The sequence below is a fragment of the Pararge aegeria genome, chromosome 13, assembly GCF_905163445.1.
Source record: "Pararge aegeria chromosome 13, ilParAegt1.1, whole genome shotgun sequence".
Classification (NCBI taxonomy): domain Eukaryota; kingdom Metazoa; phylum Arthropoda; class Insecta; order Lepidoptera; family Nymphalidae; genus Pararge; species Pararge aegeria.
Window position 1 is genome coordinate 8,188,238 of NC_053192.1, and position 19,537 is coordinate 8,207,774.

At 34.1% G+C, this 19,537-nt stretch overlaps 3 protein-coding genes across 3 annotated transcripts in view; 2 read left to right on the forward strand and 1 right to left on the reverse strand.

Moving 5' to 3' along the window:
* Positions 1–11,337, forward strand: part of LOC120629035 (clustered mitochondria protein homolog) — a 36,214-nt gene extending 24,877 nt beyond the window's left edge. Inside the window, exons 17-24 of the mRNA XM_039897773.1 lie at positions 247–480; positions 1,694–1,776; positions 2,028–2,157; positions 3,007–3,279; positions 4,422–4,547; positions 5,020–5,235; positions 5,512–5,717; positions 6,592–11,337. Of these exons, the coding sequence (XP_039753707.1) occupies positions 247–480; positions 1,694–1,776; positions 2,028–2,157; positions 3,007–3,279; positions 4,422–4,547; positions 5,020–5,235; positions 5,512–5,717; positions 6,592–6,763 (1,440 nt within the window). The 3' untranslated portion in view covers positions 6,764–11,337. The remainder of the gene's footprint in view (positions 1–246; positions 481–1,693; positions 1,777–2,027; positions 2,158–3,006; positions 3,280–4,421; positions 4,548–5,019; positions 5,236–5,511; positions 5,718–6,591) is intronic.
* Positions 11,338–12,509: 1,172 nt separating this feature from the next.
* On the reverse strand, positions 12,510–17,192 carry LOC120628972 (derlin-2). The gene is made up of 5 exons (XM_039897679.1): positions 16,793–17,192; positions 15,498–15,731; positions 14,495–14,617; positions 13,871–14,034; positions 12,510–13,217 (listed from the first exon to the last, which is right to left on the reverse strand). The coding sequence occupies exons 1-5, from the start codon at positions 16,883–16,885 to the stop codon at positions 13,076–13,078; spliced, it is 756 nt and encodes a 251-aa protein (XP_039753613.1). The 5' UTR covers positions 16,886–17,192; the 3' UTR covers positions 12,510–13,075.
* Positions 17,193–17,467: 275 nt separating this feature from the next.
* On the forward strand, positions 17,468–18,947 carry LOC120629006 (trafficking protein particle complex subunit 13). Its single transcript, XM_039897723.1, has one exon. It carries the CDS (start codon positions 17,701–17,703, stop codon positions 18,907–18,909), a length of 1,209 nt encoding a protein of 402 aa, XP_039753657.1. The 5' UTR covers positions 17,468–17,700; the 3' UTR covers positions 18,910–18,947.
* The last annotated feature ends 590 nt before the right edge of the window (positions 18,948–19,537 follow it).

Below are 19,537 nucleotides of genomic sequence, written 5' to 3' on the forward strand. Positions count from 1 at the left end.
CTACCCCTAAATATTTATAACTATCTATATCTATGCCCTCTATACACGCTACTGCAGTACATTACTAACTTTGGCCCAAACTACATCTTTGCATCTGATGCACAGATGTTATGCATTTGTGCATATAAGTATTTATAACTATAATTGACTCTGGGTTCTATTCCAGTCTTTTGATCATGAAGCATAACCATTTTAAGATAACTATTTTTTTCCGCCGCTCAATAATATGTATTTGTGGTAACCCAGGGCTGTGAAGCTATGTGTACGAGCGCAGCCGTGTCGCACTTCTTGAACTGCTTGCTGGGCGCGTGTTCCTCTCCGGCGCCCGGTGCTGCGGAGGCACCCGCCCGGGCGCCCCGCTCCCGCGGCCGCCGTGCCAAGAAGACCCACCACGCTTCGCCCGCCTCGCCGCCGCCCTCCCCCGACTGGCAGAACGTCACCCCCAAAGCGCTCTTCCAACAGATCAAACAGGAACTCAAGGTAAAACTCTTTTTTTGAAGTGAAAACTTCTTTCGGCGCACAGCACACAGATTCTTCGTAGCGCTCTTCCAACAGATCAAACAGGAACTCAAGGTAAAACTCTTTTTTTGAAGTGAAAACTTCTTTCGGCGCACAGCACACAGATTCTTCGTAGCGCTCTTCCAACAGATCAAACAGGAACTCAAGGTAAAACTCTTTTTTTGAAGTGAAAACTTTCGGCGCACAGCACACAGATTCTTCGTAGCGCTCTTCCAACAGATCAAACAGGAACTCAAGGTAAAACTCTTTTTTTGAAGTGAAAACTTTCGGCGCACAGCACACAGATTCTTCGTAGCGCTCTTCCAACAGATCAAACAGGAACTCAAGGTAAAACTCTTTTTTTGAAGTGAAAACTTCTTTCGGCGCACAGCACACAGATTCTTCGTAGCGCTCTTCCAACAGATCAAACAGGAACTCAAGGTAAAACTCTTTTTTTGAAGTGAAAACTTCTTTTGGCGCACAGCACACAGATTCTTCGTAGCGCTCTTCCAACAGATCAAACAGGAACTCAAGGTAAAACTCTTTTTTTGAAGTGAAAACTTTCGGCGCACAGCACACAGATTCTTCGTAGCGCTCTTCCAACAGATCAAACAGGAACTCAAGGTAAAACTCTTTTTTTGAAGTGAAAACTTTCGGCGCACAGCACACAGATTCTTCGTAGCGCTCTTCCAACAGATCAAACAGGAACTCAAGGTAAAACTCTTTTTTTGAAGTGAAAACTTCTTTCGGCGCACAGCACACAGATTCTAATTTTCCGTAATTAATTGTGAGGTTAATGCGTGTAGCGGTTTATCGTGCTAATATTATGTATTGATAACATATAAGAAACATAAAAGATAAAAATTGTTTCCACTTTTGCCATGCGGTCTCAAGCACTTTGTTTTTTTAAATATAAGTATTTGCTTGCCTGTACTATTTTTGGCGTTTACGACATTTAGCCGACTTTCTTTATATACCTACGATTTATCTCTACCTTATAATGAATAAGTTATACACACGTTTATATACGTTCGTATCCGTCCGCTAGTCTGTATGGTTCAAATTCAAAAATGTTTTTTGTCCTTTTGTCCCTCGGACATTGACATTGACATTTTTTGTACATGCTAAGCGGGAATCATTTTCAGTCAACGTGTTTTAACTTTTTTTAATTTTAATAAAACATATTTTTTTACAGGCCTACTGGGGATATGAGCTAAATGCTGAAAGTATGGATGTAGTTATAGAGAAACATAATCTACAAAAAATATCTCTTCTTAGGTAAGTTAAACAGTTGTTTAATATAACAATACGTTAGGAGTTGAAACTAAACAATATAGTAACCAATGATTGGAATAGGTAACTGAGAAACCAAATTTTGAATAAAATAAAAAATTATAAAGCATGACTGAACCTAACCTAAGCGAAGTCGTAAGGATGTCTTAACTTTTTCACACTGTTCCCCAAGTTTAGGTAAAAATACTCAACCTATTCCGATTACTGATAGTAACCCATAAACATTTGGTTCACAGGTCATTTTCGCTAAAAGTAGGCTTGCAAGTACTCCTGCGCGAGTACGACTTTGACAATAAGAACAAAACCACATTCTCATCAACAGACATAATGAACATATTTCCAGTTGTTAAACATATCAATCCGAGGGTAAGTCATATATTTTCTTTAATAGAATACAAACTGTTTTAACAAATATACATAATGTGCACTTGTGCCAAGGCCATATGACGTTGAAATCTTACTTGCGATCAAAATGCATTTTTTTTGGAAAAAAATTATACCAAAAATCTTGATATTGGAGGTCTTGTCAATTTTTAAAACATCAATATTGCTATTTTTAAATCATAAAGATAAAACACTCTTGGCACTATCCCGTTCTCTTGCTGTAAGTCCTATCTACAAAGGTTGCCTGTAAGAGATTGCTTGCAGGAATAAGGCCGCCTTTGAATGTCTACATTGTGTATGTTATACGTGCAATAAAGTGTTTCTTCTTCGTTTAACATGTTAGTTTTATATGATTATAACTGACATGTTATATAAATGTGTACTTATGTATTTCGTTAAAATTCAACTGACAGAGCCTTTCAAAAGTAAGAGCGTAAAAAACCACTGCATAATTATCCTGACGTTATGCCTCGTTTATTTGCAAGTTACTTATAGTGTAATACTTTCTAGTCAAATGGCTTGAGTTCCTGATATTGGTAACTCTGATAAATACCATCAAAACAATTATTTATTATATTTATAATACGCCACGTTCATTATCGAATTTATAAATTCACAACTCAAATTCAAAATTCATTTATTTCTAATTAATTTATAAGCACCAAGTATGTCTGTTTGTTGTTACTCTACCACCGGTTCACAGAGCAGATTCTAACAAGAAGAAGCTGGCAATAAACTCGGCAGTTGCTCTTTTCCAACATTTACATATTACATCAATTCAAACAGTGTTATGTTCAATAATAAAACTTACGTAAATTAAATCCATTTCAGGCATCAGACGCTTACAATTTCTACACAACCGGCCAAAACAAGATTCAAGCGGGCGCAGTGTCCGAGGGTCACGAATTAATAGCGGAGGCTTTGAATCTTCTGAACAACGTGTATGGGGCGATGCACGGGGAAATCGCGCAGTGTCTCCGCATGGTGGCGCGCTTGTGCTACGTCACGGGAGAACACAGGGACGCCATGGCGTACCAACAGAAGGCTGTCCTTATGTCCGAGAGGGTCAACGGCATCGACCACCCTTACACCATTACGGAATATGTGAGTATATCACGTTATTTTTATCTCGAGGGTTGTCATCATTGGCACACTACTGGTAGAGCTTAAACCCACCACGCCGTATTAATAAGGGCTTTTAACTATTTAATTCATTTATTTTCAGTATGCCTTTGCGCAGTGGGCAGACGACCCTGCTTTCTGAGTCCAACGCCATCGCGTGGGTTCGATCCCCACTACTGGAAAATATTTGTGTGATGAAAATGAATGTTTTTCAGTGTCTGGGTGTAAATTCAACATGTGTAATATGTAAATTCATATAAATATTTATCAATCATCTTAGTGCCCATAACACAAGCTAAGCTTACATTGAGGCTAGATGGCGATGTGTGTAATATCTATAGCGATGTATCTATATCTATGACGGCCGACTGGCGCAGTGGGCAGCGACCCTGTTTTCTGAGTCCAAGGCCGTGGGTTCGATTCCCACAACTGGAAAATGTTTGTGTGATGAGCAATAAGTGTTTTTCAGTGTCTGGGTGTTTATATGTATTTTCTAAGTACTTATGTATATATAATTCATAAAAAATATTCATCAGTCATCTTAGTACCCATAACACAAGCTATGCTTACTTTGGGGCTAGGTGGCGATGTGTGTATTGTCGTAGTATATTTTTTTATTTATATTTTATATCTAATAACATAATTAATAAAAATAAATAAATATACTACATATTTATTTTGCTTACTTTGGGGCTAGGTGGCGATGTGTGTATTGTCGTAGTATATTTTTTTATTTATATTTTATATCTAATAACATAATTAATAAAAATAAATAAATATACTACATATTTATTTATTTTTATGATTTATGTATTTATTGTAAAAGAAAAAGCAATCACAAAGGCCAAAATTATAACATGAGAACTTGCTAAGCAATTCAATTCGTAGAGAATACGAATATAATTAGACTAATCAAAGGGTGGAAAAATGTTATCCCAACAAGATAAAAAGGTAGTCTTGCCTAACATCATCATTCGAAGCCTATTAACGTCCCATTGCTGGTCAGAACACAGACCCACCACGCTACGGGTAATGTGGATTGGTGAGACACCTTGCGTAACATAATTTGAAATATTTTATGATAGATAAATTGGAATGACTATATTTTAATGTTTTCTTTTCAGTCTCATTTGGCATTATATTGTTTCGCGAACGGTCAAGTGAGCACCGCTTTGAAGCTATTGTACCGCGCACGGTACCTTGCTCTGCTCGTTTGTGGCGAGAATCATCCCGAAATGGCGTTATTAGATGTAAGTATACCTAATACATTTTTAATTTTGATACTCTTAAATTCCTGGTTACCCTTGCGATTTATCCCGGAACCATTGCATCATACTAATTTTGAACAATCTATTATTACAATATAATACCATCATCATCATCATTAATCATCATTCGGAACAAAAGATCGTTTTCATTTTTAAACTAAAATAAATTAGGTACAAACATGTTCGCTTGAATTTGGACAGCACAACAATTTCTATATATCTGGAAGAAGGTTATGCTCAAACTTCCAAGTATGCTTGAGAAATAATAACACAGAATTAAAAACTAAAGTTTGTGAGCTACCAACCCGCGTGGTGGAAAGTGAGATGTGAGATGTGCGGATGCTTTCACTGTTTATTGGACACAAAAATGCTAAATGAGGGTTCTGTATGTTCTTTAACCAGTGGTAAATTAATACAGGTTAGAAATAATGGAGTATAAAATGTTTGTCAATAGAGTAACATCGCCCTGATCCTGCACGCGGTGGGCGAGTACGAGTTGTCGCTGCGCTTCGCCGAGCGCGCTCTGAACGTGACGGGCGCCACTCACGGCGCTCGCTCGCTCAAGGCCGCAGTAGCGAGGCATTTGCTCGCACGCACTCTGTCCTGCCTAGGCGACTTCCGCGCCGCCTTACAGCACGAGAAGGAGACCTACTCCATATACAAGCTGCTGGTAAGGAATAAAAGTGATACTAGATGACTCTGTGGCTCGTTTTTATTTTTCACACAACTCGCTCGACGATGCCTTATATATTACACAGCCTGGTTAAAAAGTTTAAGTACGTCAAACAATCTAAAGGCACAGTTATGTTGCGCTGAAATTCATTACACATTTTGACAGATTTGTTACGGACATTTTGACAGATTTGTTTTGGTTTTTTTTTAATATTTTTTTTTTAAATATATTGAAAATGCAAAAAATCTAAAAACACTGGCGTCTATTTTTCAGTTGGGTGAAAAGCACGAGAAGACCCGCGAGTCTTCGGAGTGCTTGCGCCACTTGACGCAGCAGGCGGTGGTGTTGCAAAAGCGGTTGACGGAGGCGTACGCACGCGGTCACCCGCACCCCGCACCGCTGCACATCCAGCCACCCGCAATGGCCTCCGTCATCGACATGCTCAACCTTATCAACGGCATACTCTTTGTGCAGATCAGGTACGTTCCTTTCTGTATATTTAACAGAGCATCGCAAAAATGCTAAAATGAAAAAAAGAAGCTGGAAGCGAATACGAGATTAAACGATAAAATGGGTAGACTTAATGATCTCGTGGTGCATATCTCGACTCGAGATAGTAGTTTCCATCGGCTTCTGTTGGAGACCATATGGGCGATGGTGTAGTAACAGAGTTATCTAAATAATTGTGTTTGTCTCGTGGACCGCTCCCATGTTATACTTGATTAGTTTCCGTGAATACAACTGGTCTTCTAAGAGGCACAGATGCTCCGTTATTTAAAGTAGTTAGCTTATATTTAGCTTTTTGAGGTCATTCTTTAACAGCCGATTATTACTAAAGTCAAATAATATTGACTTATTTAAGGGAGTCCCATCGACTCCTAGAGTATAAATTAGAGGTCTCCAAATAGATGTAGTTTCGTATTACACTTGATTGGTTCTGTATTATCTTTATGCGCCTTTTCTCTTATATTCCATTCTTTTTCTAACAGTCAATGACTAAAATCACGTCACATAAAATAAATCCTTGTTTTCTAACATTATGAAGAGGTTTCATGTTTAGTTTTCCATTGCTGGACATAGGTCTTCTGTTTGAGTAGAGCTTGGGAAAATAAATTAGATCCTCCACGCTATTCCAATGCGGGATAGCAGGTTTAAAATCGGCACTCAAAACTTATCGTGCTCTTCGAGGAACGGTTATTAAATATATTTTTTTTTATTTACCAATTTACAAAACCGAAACATTAGCAAATGATATAAATACATATATACATATATCACTTCATTACATTAAATACAAACGCCTAAATCAGTATTTATGTATTCCGTTGTACAATAATTATTTCACTTCCACAGCCCCCAGGACATTGAGCAGTTCAAAGCGGAAATAGAGAAGAGACAGCTCAAAGACTTGCCCGTACCTGGACTACCCGAGGTGACCGTCAAGGAGAAAGGCGAGAGCACGAGTGACGAAACCGCAGCGGTGGTTAAAGAGCTCAAGGACACGATCAACGGCGCCGGGAGTTGAAACGCGTCGAAACGCCCCAAAAAAGAGCGTGGTACTCCACCGTGTTCTACATCGTTAACGATTATCGATCGATCATATTGTTCCTTATTATCGAGGTATGCCGTAGTGGATAGTGTGCTAAGGTTTGATGTAGATTTTTTTGTTAGTCAAATTTTTTGAGAATATTAATTTCGATCAAATATCTATTAAGAGTTATTTTATGATGTGCAATAGTTTCGTGCGCGTCTCACGTTTGGTTTGGGTCGCGTTACCACGGACACCCAGCCTGAGATCTATAAAGCGAGCCTAGACTTTGCTGACGATAAATGTGGCTAAACTTAATAACAATCTTTATTCTGAAATTTATAGATGCATCACGCTGAGATTATGCTGAGCATAAGCTAAGACAAATTTAGACTTAAAAGTTAAACCCAAACTCAAAATTCTAAATAAAGATTTCAGTAAGTGATTAAAAATAAAAATGTCACTTTGAGTGTACTTACTTATGTTATTAGGCTCATAGATAATATATCAAGGCAACAATAAAAATCGATATTTTTTATTGCATAAGCATATACTGATATTTTATTGTCAAGTATATTATATATTTCGAATAACAACATGAACTGCTGGAGTACAGTCATAAAAAAATGACTATTTCATTGTCACCGAATTATACCGATATATTATCGATATATCAAAATTGATATTAATACATGATTAAATATCGATACGATATTTAAGTGTTATATTAATTAAATAAGTACCTATTCTTTATATGTCGCAAGTCATAATATTTGTGAACTTAGGTTTCGCTAAGCGCGCGCTTATCTTTGACTCGAGCATACAGATATAATACAGAATGTCTACTCGAAGTAAAGTCTAATCGCAGGTTAAACACGCTTTATAGATCTCGGCCCCAGACACAGTAAATATATTAAAGCAGTATGGAAGCTACGAAAAAACGTGCGACCACAGCACACTCGCACAGATGCTCGCCATTACGAGGCATCAAAGCTATTATCGAAGTATTTGAGTCGGGTTTACCGTGTCGAGACGATCTGTCGCTCGCGTTACTGTAGTGTAGACAGGTCGCGTGTAGGTTATTTTATCAATTCCATACTGCTTTACCTTATATACTTACTGTGGCCCAGAGTAGTGCAATTTTGTAGTGATAGTAGCAATAAGTTTTGGTTGTGAGCCCGTACGAACGCGTCGCTTGATATTGGTACTGGTGCTACTGCCATCTTGTCTTTTCCCTGTGTAATGAATTCATGAATTATTGTTGTTGTTGCTGAGTATTATTTTAATGTTTTTCTTTTTTAATATTGCGGGATTATATTGTTGAATTACCGATTTTAAATTCGATTGTATTGCGATTGAAATGTAACAAGAAAATGTATAAGTACCCTTTATAAGTGGATTGGAGAAATATGGACCTTAAATCTCTTTGATACGAAGATACAAGCTTGTCCGTACAGCCAGCGTCCTTGACTTGATTAATACCAGCTTCGACCAGCTTCGATCAATATTAAATGTATATTATTGCTGCCTCGTTGGTCATATAGTTAGCGTTATCAACTACGGATCACAAGGTAATGAGTTCTAAGTCCGATTCGGGTCAAAATTTCAAAAATTGTTTGTGATCACGTTTTTTTTTATTTAGGAATTTTCAGTACCTGCTCTAAGCTAGGACATTGGCGGTGCCACTCCCCATGCTATGGTGAGCACGTTAAACTATCGGTCCCGGTTATTATCACAAACTTGTGAGTAGAGAAATTTACAACTTTAAAACAATGGATACTAGGTCTATTTTGCTTTGTCGTCATTCAGTAATACAATCGAATAACATAAGCTAGAAGCAATCCGTTACAAAGGGTACATACAGACTATTTTTTACCTATTTGGTATGATTGTTTTGTACGAACACGACGTGCGAGGACGCTCGATTATAAATCACTCTGAAAACTGCCTTGAACTTTTTTCTTTCCTTAATTCTGATTTTAGTATTTTTAGTGCCATATACGTAGTATGTAGTTGTTTTTATAAAACAATTCTGTTTAGTCTGTGATATACGGTGTTTATCTTCGAGCTACTTGCTTGTCGTCTATGCTAATAAAGTGTGCGAAAGCTTAACTTAAACAGTCTTAAAATTATCACAAATATTATAGTTGCATACTTTGTAACCCTACTTAAATTATAAAGAGTTAAGTGTATGTCTGTACATTGGATATAATATGTAACCTAATCTAACATACAATTATCTTGTTTTCTGTGTTTACAGTCATAACATGAAATAAGTAGTAAACAGCTTTGACAAAAGTTTGTACCATCGTAGTCAGTGAGCTGTTTTTACCTCCTTTATTAATAACAATAATAAACGTGGCCTGACGTCAGAATTTGTCACACTTCAACTAGCAGTATGTTTCAAATGTCGGAACTTAATAAAAACTGCTTTATTACTTCTATACTACACCACATTAATTAATAAGGGGGCTAGGGTTTATATTCTCTCGGGAACGTTGACGTCGGGCTTTATTTCTTTATAATTAGTCAGGTTGAAACTAATCACGTCAAAACTCTAACTCTAATGTAAAATAAGTAAAAACTACATAATTAAAAAGTGGTGTCTTGGAAATTTATTATTGACTGATGAATTATGTTGTACTACTATGTCTTTCTATATAACACTCATTTTGGAAAGGTTTTATCAACAACTGCAGAAGTAACTGTCACGAAATGAGGGTGGAATGGTACTCATATAGGGCAGATCACCCATCTGGTAATGGCAGGATTTCCCCAATCAGTACAACTGTCATGAACAATTTTTATTACCCTGCAGAGGTATTAACATCTCACTGATCCGGAGTCAGAGATATAATATATACTATGTTTTGAGTAACTATATGATATTGCACAATGGGTAAGACTAGGGAAAACTTATGTGCGCATGGAAAATTTATAAGCAGTGTAAGTAGCGTTCAACCACAGATATATAATATGAATGTAATGTATTTTTACTTTACTTAACCATAGTATGATTTTAACATGTATACTTTCTAGTAAATATATATTTTACAAAATATAAATGTTTAATACGGATCATTTAAACGCCAACATTTTGGAACAAATTGGCCTAAAACTATGGTTTGTTCACGTCACATTTCGTTCTACCAATGATCTACATTTTACAATTTTGAATTATATAGTATATTATTTGTTCAATATACATAAAATTTTAATGGATTTCATGCCAATAAAAATTAAAATGTTGAACCCGACGCATATACCCTATTGTAAATCATCTGAACTCCTGCATCTTATAGTTAACAAACTATCTCTGTTAATACTTAATTCCATTAAATTGTATAAATATTCATATTGATTGATGGTCCTGTGACAAAAATATTATTAGTCACATAATCGTGCTATGTACGTACACATAATTGGTTATTTACTAAGGTATAGTATGAAATATACCCATTAATTCTAAGATATTATGAAGTTTCGCTTAATATCGTTAAAAACATTGCTCGACATGAATTACTTTTGTATGCAATCATAGATCGCTCAACGCATTTTAAATCGAAATAATTTGTTTCTTTTTTTTTATATTTTAATGTACTTATTGAAGACAACCAATCTGATTTGAGAAATTATTTTAGAGTTACATATCCCGATTGATTAGTGAATTATTATTGATTAGTGAGTTATACTACATTACATCACGTTATCCTTAGTTAACGCAAATAAAATCGCGGTACACACCTAGTTTACAACTAAAATAAAAATGTTAGTTTAGTTCAATTGCAAATGACTCGCGTTAGCAGTAGATTTTTCTACTGCCCTGTTGTCTAAGGGACAGGAAACGCTTGGGCCCTAGTCAATATCATTTTATAACTAACCTAACCTACGTAATTATTAAAAATGTAGACAACTCATGAAATAATGAAAATTTAGTTATAGCGTGAGCTGTATTTCCTACACAATCTTATTAAATTCCTGATTTTTGTAACGTTCTATTTCTATATTTAATCTATATGTAATCTGTTGATAAGTTGCTAAGCAAAGTTTTTATTTGTTAATATAATATGGCTATTTTTGACAATAACAAAGTTTCTAAGTAATTACATCTGTAGATTACGGATTGATTTAATACAGAAAATGGACATAAAGCCCGTAAAGATTAAGGTGTGTTCGACAGTTAGCTCGGGCACTGGCGACCAAGCGATGGTCGCGATTCTGCGGTCAGCCCTAAGATCCAAGTAGATTTTTAATAAAAATAAAAAAAAAACAAAAGTCTGTTATTTGTTAGAAGTTTCAGTAATTAGTCGGTATTATAACAAAAAATGCTTAGATGTTTAGCTGTCCGTAAAGCCAATGTTGAACTTGTATCGTTGTTTGCTAATTTTAGTGTGTGCGTAAATTCGGGCATCATTATTCCTAATGTTAATTAAATTATAAGGAAATTGTTTGAAGAAGTACGTGCCTAAACATACAATAATGTTGTTGTTGTTACATTTCTCTAACAATATGACGATCATGTAAATACGGCGCTGTTCGTAGTATACTAATATAATTCGTTTTTAAATAAACCTTGTTTTTTATTTCATACAATTAAATAGAAATTAAAAATTTAATAACTCCCGACCAATATAATGTAGGTACATTATTCTACTAGTCCAGCCCTTGTATTTGATATTGAGGGAGTTGTGAAAAAAAAAAGGTAATTCGCCATCTTGTGGCGTGGCCCTCTAGGATCGATTTTTATCAAACATAGCTAAGGAGTTAACGACACTGCCGGACTATAGCACCTTTAAAAAAAATATAATATGTTATACGATTCAGTCTGGAGAAAAAGAAATCATTCAGCGAACGAAAAAAACAGAAGCATAACTACTGCACACAAAAATAGTCCAATTACCATTTTAGATTCATTTTTCGTAAGTTTTCAGTTTATTAGTAATGGAATTTCACGGCAGAAGCTAGAATATGCACAAGTGCACTACCCATCATTAAGCTTTTTTTTAATAACTCGTGTGGAGGTTTTATTTCATTTTATTATGTCATCAACATTTTGTCACTGCCTTTAAGGATGCTATAGATTTTTTCTTTAAATAAATTATATTATTCATATCAGCCCCGAATGAAAAAAGAAAGGTTTTATAACTTAATGCTATTGGACAAAATGAGTTTTCGCTCAGTTACAAACAGAGAAACAACTAACCCTTTTGACCTTTACCATTGAGAACTCGCTTATCATCGAAACGGGGTTCATCATCAGTTTGATTAGTTTTATTTTCAATTGGTCAGTTAGATAAAAACTATTTTTGTTCTATGAAGCATATAAGAAATGTATGTTGCAATTTGTCCATTTATATTGTCCAGTAGTTCTGTTGTTCAGTTCTATTGACATACTGGATACTGGGATCCTTTTCCCACTATAGTTCGGCCATTGAAAGCTTGTTACTTGACTTACTTCCCTTTTATCGCCTAACGCCATACTATTTTGATACTGTAGACGTTCTTTTAAAATAATGACTATGTGTATTCGTTTTATATTTTCTCATTTTGTAATACAGATGTACAACACATCATATTGCTGACGCACAGAAAGGAACTCCCCATCAGACCATAGTACCATGAGCAATATAATTGGTTTGTCAGCAAAGTTACTTGAACCCTATTTACCTAAAATTTCATTCACTTGTAATAAAATCTAATTTTCATTTCTAAGACTATCACATATAATAAAAATTAAAAACACTTTTATGTGTTTACCATTTAATAAATAATCACAATTAACACACTCCTGTATAAAGTAAATGTTTTTAGGCAAAATTGACCAGTTTACTCATAATAATTCATCTTTGTGCTATATAAATAAAAAAATGGTATTTAATTTTAAATCAGAAACCTCTGTAGGGAATAGTTACATATAAAAAGTAAGTTGTCTTGGCATGGGTAAGGGAAAAAGTTGAAAATTTTAATCTAAAACATTTCATGCCAACTGGTGATACCAGGTATACAACTTTAAACCTAAATATTGAACCTTGATTGGATCAGGTTGAATCAGCTTGAGCTTGAAGTTAAATTACAATATTAGCAGTGAAACATTAAAACTTCTTGCTGTATAGAGTACAGTAATAATTATTAAACTATACAGTACAATATTTATTTACATTGTATAATACATATTCATGGATACATCAACAACTTTTTTTTTATATTTGTATCGATTAAAGGAACTCATAATGATTATTATATATAAATATATATAATAAAGTATTTCATAATTTGGCTTAATGTTTAAAAACATAAATTGTACATATTTTATCTATTCGCATTGTCATTGTTGTTAGCTTGAGGAATATTTGGATTTCGATTCCGCCAATCGAAGCCTCCTGGTCGTATGTTGGCCAATTCCGGCAGTGGAACATAATCATCTTCTGCCTCTGGATCAAACAACTTCTTACTAAAAACAGATAAAAAAAAATTATTAGCTTGGTGAAAATGGGAGTATCGCAAAAAAGTATCACATCAACAAACACACTCTCGCATTTATAGCATTTATAGGTAAGTAGTACTACTAAACATATAACATTTATATGTTCTCCGGTCTAGACTGGTGGGAGGTTTGCCGGAAAATAAACGTTGCCCAAGCGATTTAGCATTCTGGTACGATGCTATTTAGTTACCTATTATGGGTTTAATATAACTACTGCCATAAATACTGCCCTAACCCTAACAGGTTAGATCTCTACCATCTTGGGTTGCAGTCAAGGGCTAACATGTGGTGGAATTAAAAGTTATAAATAAGTTATACATTCAAGTTACAGGAGAAAAAGAATTTGTTCATGTTAAAGCCTCATTACGAACCAAACGACACCTGAGGGCTTACTGCATTACTGCATTATTTTTATATTTAGGAGACATACTTCGACATTCCAAAAATAGCACTTATTCTGGAGCAACAACATGCATCTACAATATTAAAATTACACTGCTTTAAGCAATTAGGAATGTTTATTTCACAAATCATTTTATTTTTAATCATATGGTTATAAAACTGGATGATAGAAAAATCATTAATGATCTACAAGACAAAAATGTATTTTATAGACTTACAGAAATTTAGGCGTCTTCAGTAACTTCTGACCGTTTCTGTGCCGTGGAAGAACATCTTCTATGAAGAAATATATATGTCCAATGGCCATTCCCACCAAATCAACCGATATTGCATTGCCAAGTAAAACAGAGAATCCCAGCAAAACCCACGGCAAGTATGGTGCCTGTAATTAAAAAAAATAAAAAATAAAATACCATTTCTCACCAAAATTTAATGACCTTTTATTGAGTATATAATAGTGGCTCAACTATATTTGAAAACAAAGAAAATTATTTTATCATTCTGAAAGAGCTTTATTTGTACACTCTTAACAGAATTTTATTTAAAACTCATTAAAGTTTTTAAACTAATAGAAAAGTTACAAAACAAAATCCCACCCCACATCAGATTTTACTTATTTAAATTTTTTAAATAATTATGATTAACAGATATATAATATAAAGCTCTAGAAACAAAGATAGTTTACTGGTCATTATAAAAATTGCTTTTTATTAATTAAAAGTTATTTTTTTACTTTACTACTATTTCCACTTGAGTACAGAACCCTCCATGTATGAATATGACTCACATTTTACTAGTTTTTGTATTAAAGTAATGAATGGTATTAAAAATATGAACCTTACCTGAAAATTCATTAGTCCAAAAAAGTTCATTCGCACATACACATTGCGTCTTGACCATATGTAAACTATCATAATAGTAAATGCTTGACCTAAAAATAATAAATTAACAAAGAAAGCACAAAGCTGTACAAACGTTCAGGATAAATATTTTACATAGAAATTTGAAATCCTACTAGTTCTATAATTTTTATATCATCATCATCATCATCATCATATCAGCAAATTACCAGCCCACCACCCACCACTACTGGCACAAGTCTCCTACCACAATGAGAATGAGAAGGGGTGGATTGGTGGACTCCACACACCTATGAGAACGTTATGGAGAACTCTCAGGCATGCTGGTTGTTTCACAATGTTTTCTTTCACCGTTGACACAAGTGGTATTTTAAATGCTTAAAGCACACATAACTTACAAAAGTAAGAGGTGTGTGCTGCGATACAAACTCTGCCCCTTGAAAGCGAAGTCAAAGGCCTACCCACTGGGCTATCACTGCTACTCATATATTTTTTATATGCATTTAAGAAAATTAATATTACTCTTTTTGGTAAGGATTATAACATAGATATAGATATAAGTCAATCTCCTTGCTAAAACTATAAAATTGTTTAAGAACTGCTAGGATTCATTTAGATAAATATTTTAAAAATAAGGGTTGTTGGAAGTTTAAATCACATGTATGAAAGCATTCCTGGTTTGTATGACTAACATGTTATTATTTATTGTTAACCTTGTATCAATACATAAGCATTCTAAACCTGAGCTACTAATTACATTACTCCTTGGTATAATTTGCTAGTCCATCAAATTGGTTTAACAAATTAAACAAACTTGTACTACAAAACTTAGAATATAGTACCAGCTGTTGCCCAATATGCATTGCAGTATTTCAGTTCATCAAAGTTTAATTGGAGTTAGATAAATGGTGTTAATGTTTTTCTGTTTCTGTAATATGTATACAGAAATAAATACAAGCAGACTCTGATATGATAAAAAGGATACAATCATTAGAACACCTCCAAAGATAAACATTACAACAAAATCAGCAGTTCTGCCTCTAAATGATCCCTCCTCCAACATTCTACAATATCTGTATGTAAATATCATGTTGAAGAAGAAGTTGAATCCCAAGTTGCCAAAGAAGAGGAATGTTGTAACCAGTCTCCATAACTGATATTTCCTCAGTATTAATATAGGGTTGAAATAAAGCTGGAATGGTGAGACAAGATCCAGTTGCTGAAAAAAAACAGATTTGTTTATATTTATTTTTAAACAAGTTTTTACTACATTAAGGACTGCAGACTGCAACTGCATATTTTTTGCAGTTGGTACTAGTTTAAATCCAGTTCAAAATTTATAATTAATTCATCAAACTCTTCTTATATCTAGCCACTACCATATAGCTCAGTAATATTTATGTTGTGTATAACTGGCCAGCTCAGAAAGCTGCATATCATATCTATATAACAATAATTGTTACTTAAAAGTTTATTTTGATGTTAGACATTAGCATAACTTAAATGTCTGATAAGCAGCAAAAGAAACAAGTTGTGCAGGATGTGCACCAGAGGAGACAACAGGGTCCATATATATATCATTATTATTTTATTTTAATGATGACATGATTACCTCAAATAACTACATAAGTATTGAATATAGCACAATAAAGGTCACCTTAAATGGAAGCTTAATAATGTTTTGGGCATCCATTGATACTATACAGAGATAATCTCCATCAGAAATGGCATCTTAAATGTGCATGCCATTCAGATACATCTGTTGTGTACATTTATTTAAGGCTTAATATGGATTAATTAATTTACTTTTATTGTACTCCACAGAAGAAAAAGAATATAACAGAAAATAAGAATGCATAGATATTTGTTGACAAGTGATATTTTAAAGCATAGCACTTGACTGCAATAACCTGATGGTAAGTGATGAGGCAACCTAAGCTGGAGCATGGCTTTATGATAGCCTAGCCTATTCACTCTAGATAGGATCACATAATTACCAATACATATATTGCTATTGCTTATTAAGTAACAGATAAAACTAACTGCAATTTTTTGTAACATTTTTGAGCTATTTTTAGAAGAAGTACTGCATAACATAATTTATAAGCCTATTTGTACATGATGATGTGAACAATAAATACATTATATTACATATTTTATTTTGGCTTAACAAATCTTTAGAGTTCATTGTGTACAACTATGTGAGGGTGCAACACCCATAAGATGATTTGTGGCCCGATCGTAGAAAGGTGATTTAAGAAATATTTACATTTGACTTACCACAGCCAAAGTAGTTATTACACACGCAGTTGTATAAACTCTGGTTACAGGCGGCACTAACATATACTCTTGCAGTAGCGTTTGATATGCCATTTTTGAAACTAAAGAAATGGTATTATTCAATGCACAATGATCCTTACTTTAACTGCATAATAAAAAGCCTTAGCCTTACAAACTCTTTAACTCGACACGATTGGGCCACATCAGGATTTAAAATAGATGTCTACAGTCAACAAAATAAAATTGTTCACTATTGTTGTATTGAGTGCAGTTTTTAAGGATTGTTAAAGTTTAAAATGCGATTCTTTTAGAATTAAACCACAATATTGATTGAAAAATTGCAAATGCGATAAATAGATATTATTTTATTTTATTGAGGGTCGATTAATTCCAAGAATGACATTTCTGTTTTTTTAATGGCCTATCCGGGCTCTGGCTTTTGTAGTCTATCTGTATTATGACTGACTGTAGAGGTCTCTAGAGTCTTAACTCTTAGTGCCAGCATAAAATAAATCGTACAACATGTACAAATTTAACGGACTATACACTTTGGGCCATATCTTAGGGCCTTTAAAAGTAACAAAAAATAATCCCCACAATATAGTGTAGTGTTTATATTTTCTTTGATCTCCTCTTAAAAATAATCTGTCAACGTGTTACTTTGTTGTCTGTGTTTACGTGGTTTTCAATTTTCACCTACTGCACAAGAATGATTTACGAAATACCTACCTGATAAAAATACAATTTTAAATTTACAAATTACAATTTATTTTGAAGTCGATACGCGATAATTGTGTGTGATAATTTCATGAATAATGAAGCTGATTATTTAAAATTACTTAAATGCGCATACAAGTATTATACCTTTAGTATTTCAACAATATAGTGGAATTCAGATATTTGATAAAATGGATGGAAAAGAAGTAATTGAACATTTGGTGGCCTTAAAAGTAATGAGGCTAACCAAGCCGGCTTTGATTAGTCCAAAGATAGTCACTTGTGATTTCAAAGATTTGCCAGGAAATATTTTAAACAACTTTTTAAAAGATGATGCCACATCTGTTGTCCAAATGGAGACTCTGGCCGCAGGACAGTTCCTCTTGCTGCCTCAGAGTTTTGGTAATATATATTTGGGCGAAACCTTTTCATGCTACGTTTGTGTCCATAATGAAACAAATCAACCTGTTCAGAGTGTATCTATCAAGGCAGACCTACAAACAAGTTCATACAGAATACCATTAACCACTCAACAGAATTCAGCTCCACTTATGCTTGATGTTGATGAAACTCTGAGTGATGTAATACACCATGAAGTTAAGGATTTAGGCACTCATATTTTAGTGTGTGAAGTTACATATATGTCCAACTACAATACTTTGGCTTCATTTCGTAAATTCTTTAAGTTTGAAGTTATGAAACCTTTAGATGTGAAAACTAAGTTTTATAATGCAGAGTCAGATGATGTATTTGTGGAAGCTCAAGTACAAAACATAACTTCAGGCCCTATCATACTTGAACAAGTTTCATTAGAAACTTCTCCACAGTTTACTGTAAAGTCACTAAATGAAGATAGTGATGGATTATCAGTATTTGGGGATGTAACTCTCCTGCAATCCCAAGAAAGTTGTCAGTATTTATATTGCTTGACTCCTAAGGACAACATCTTACAAGATATTAAATTAATAGCTGCAGCAAAGAACATTGGAAAACTAGACATAGTCTGGAGATCTAACTTGGGAGAGAAGGGCAGGTTACAAACTAGTCAACTTAAAAGGATGACCACTGATTATGGAGATATTCGAGTAACATATGAAAATTTAGCTAGCAAAGTTCCTGTTGATGAGCCCTTCAATTTCAAATGTAAAATAGTCAATGCCAGTGACAGAACTTTAGATTTAATACTTAAACTACGTTCACTACCAGATTCTAGTCTGTTGTGGTGTGGTATTTCAAATAGAAAGTTGGGACCATTGGAACCTGGAAAAGTTACGTTTATTAATTTAACTGCTCTCCCAATCAATTCTGGTCTTCATAATATAAGAGGGGTCTCATTGGTAGATCTATTCTTAAAGAGGACTTATGATTATGACGATTTGGCCTCTATTTATGTATACTAACTGTAGTTAAACAACTTATAATTTGAAATATAATTCTTTGTTCCATCATATATCTTAAACAGATTAATTATTTATTATATAGTTTATTAAGTTTAAAAGGAGTTTCATTTGTGAACCATACAGTCAGTTACAGGTAAACATAGGTGGAACCTAGTGTACATTTATTGGACACATTCTTCAAGGAGGATAACAATAGCCATATCAGCTTGATATTTGATGCAATGGCATAATTGGTAGCTCTATAAACTAAAATCTACAAAAATTATGAGATAAACATTTCACTGACTTCTTTTTCTGACTTTGATATCTGAATATATTTTTTTCTTTTTTATGAATATTTTTATCTCTTTGTTTATTTTTATGATCATGACTTTAGTTGAACTTGTAAAGATTAGGATTTAAACACTGAGAAATAACAATAATGGTAAAGTAATGAGTATACTGCTTGTATACTTTTGACAAAATCATAACATTCTGTGTACAGACAGCAACATAATAGGTTTTTTGAATATATATATTTTGCAGTACAGAAAGTTAAAATCTCATATATACATTTTATCTATCTTTAGTTTTCTGTGCTGCAGACCTACTGTGTTGGTGGTTTGCAGGGCATACTATTTATGCACTG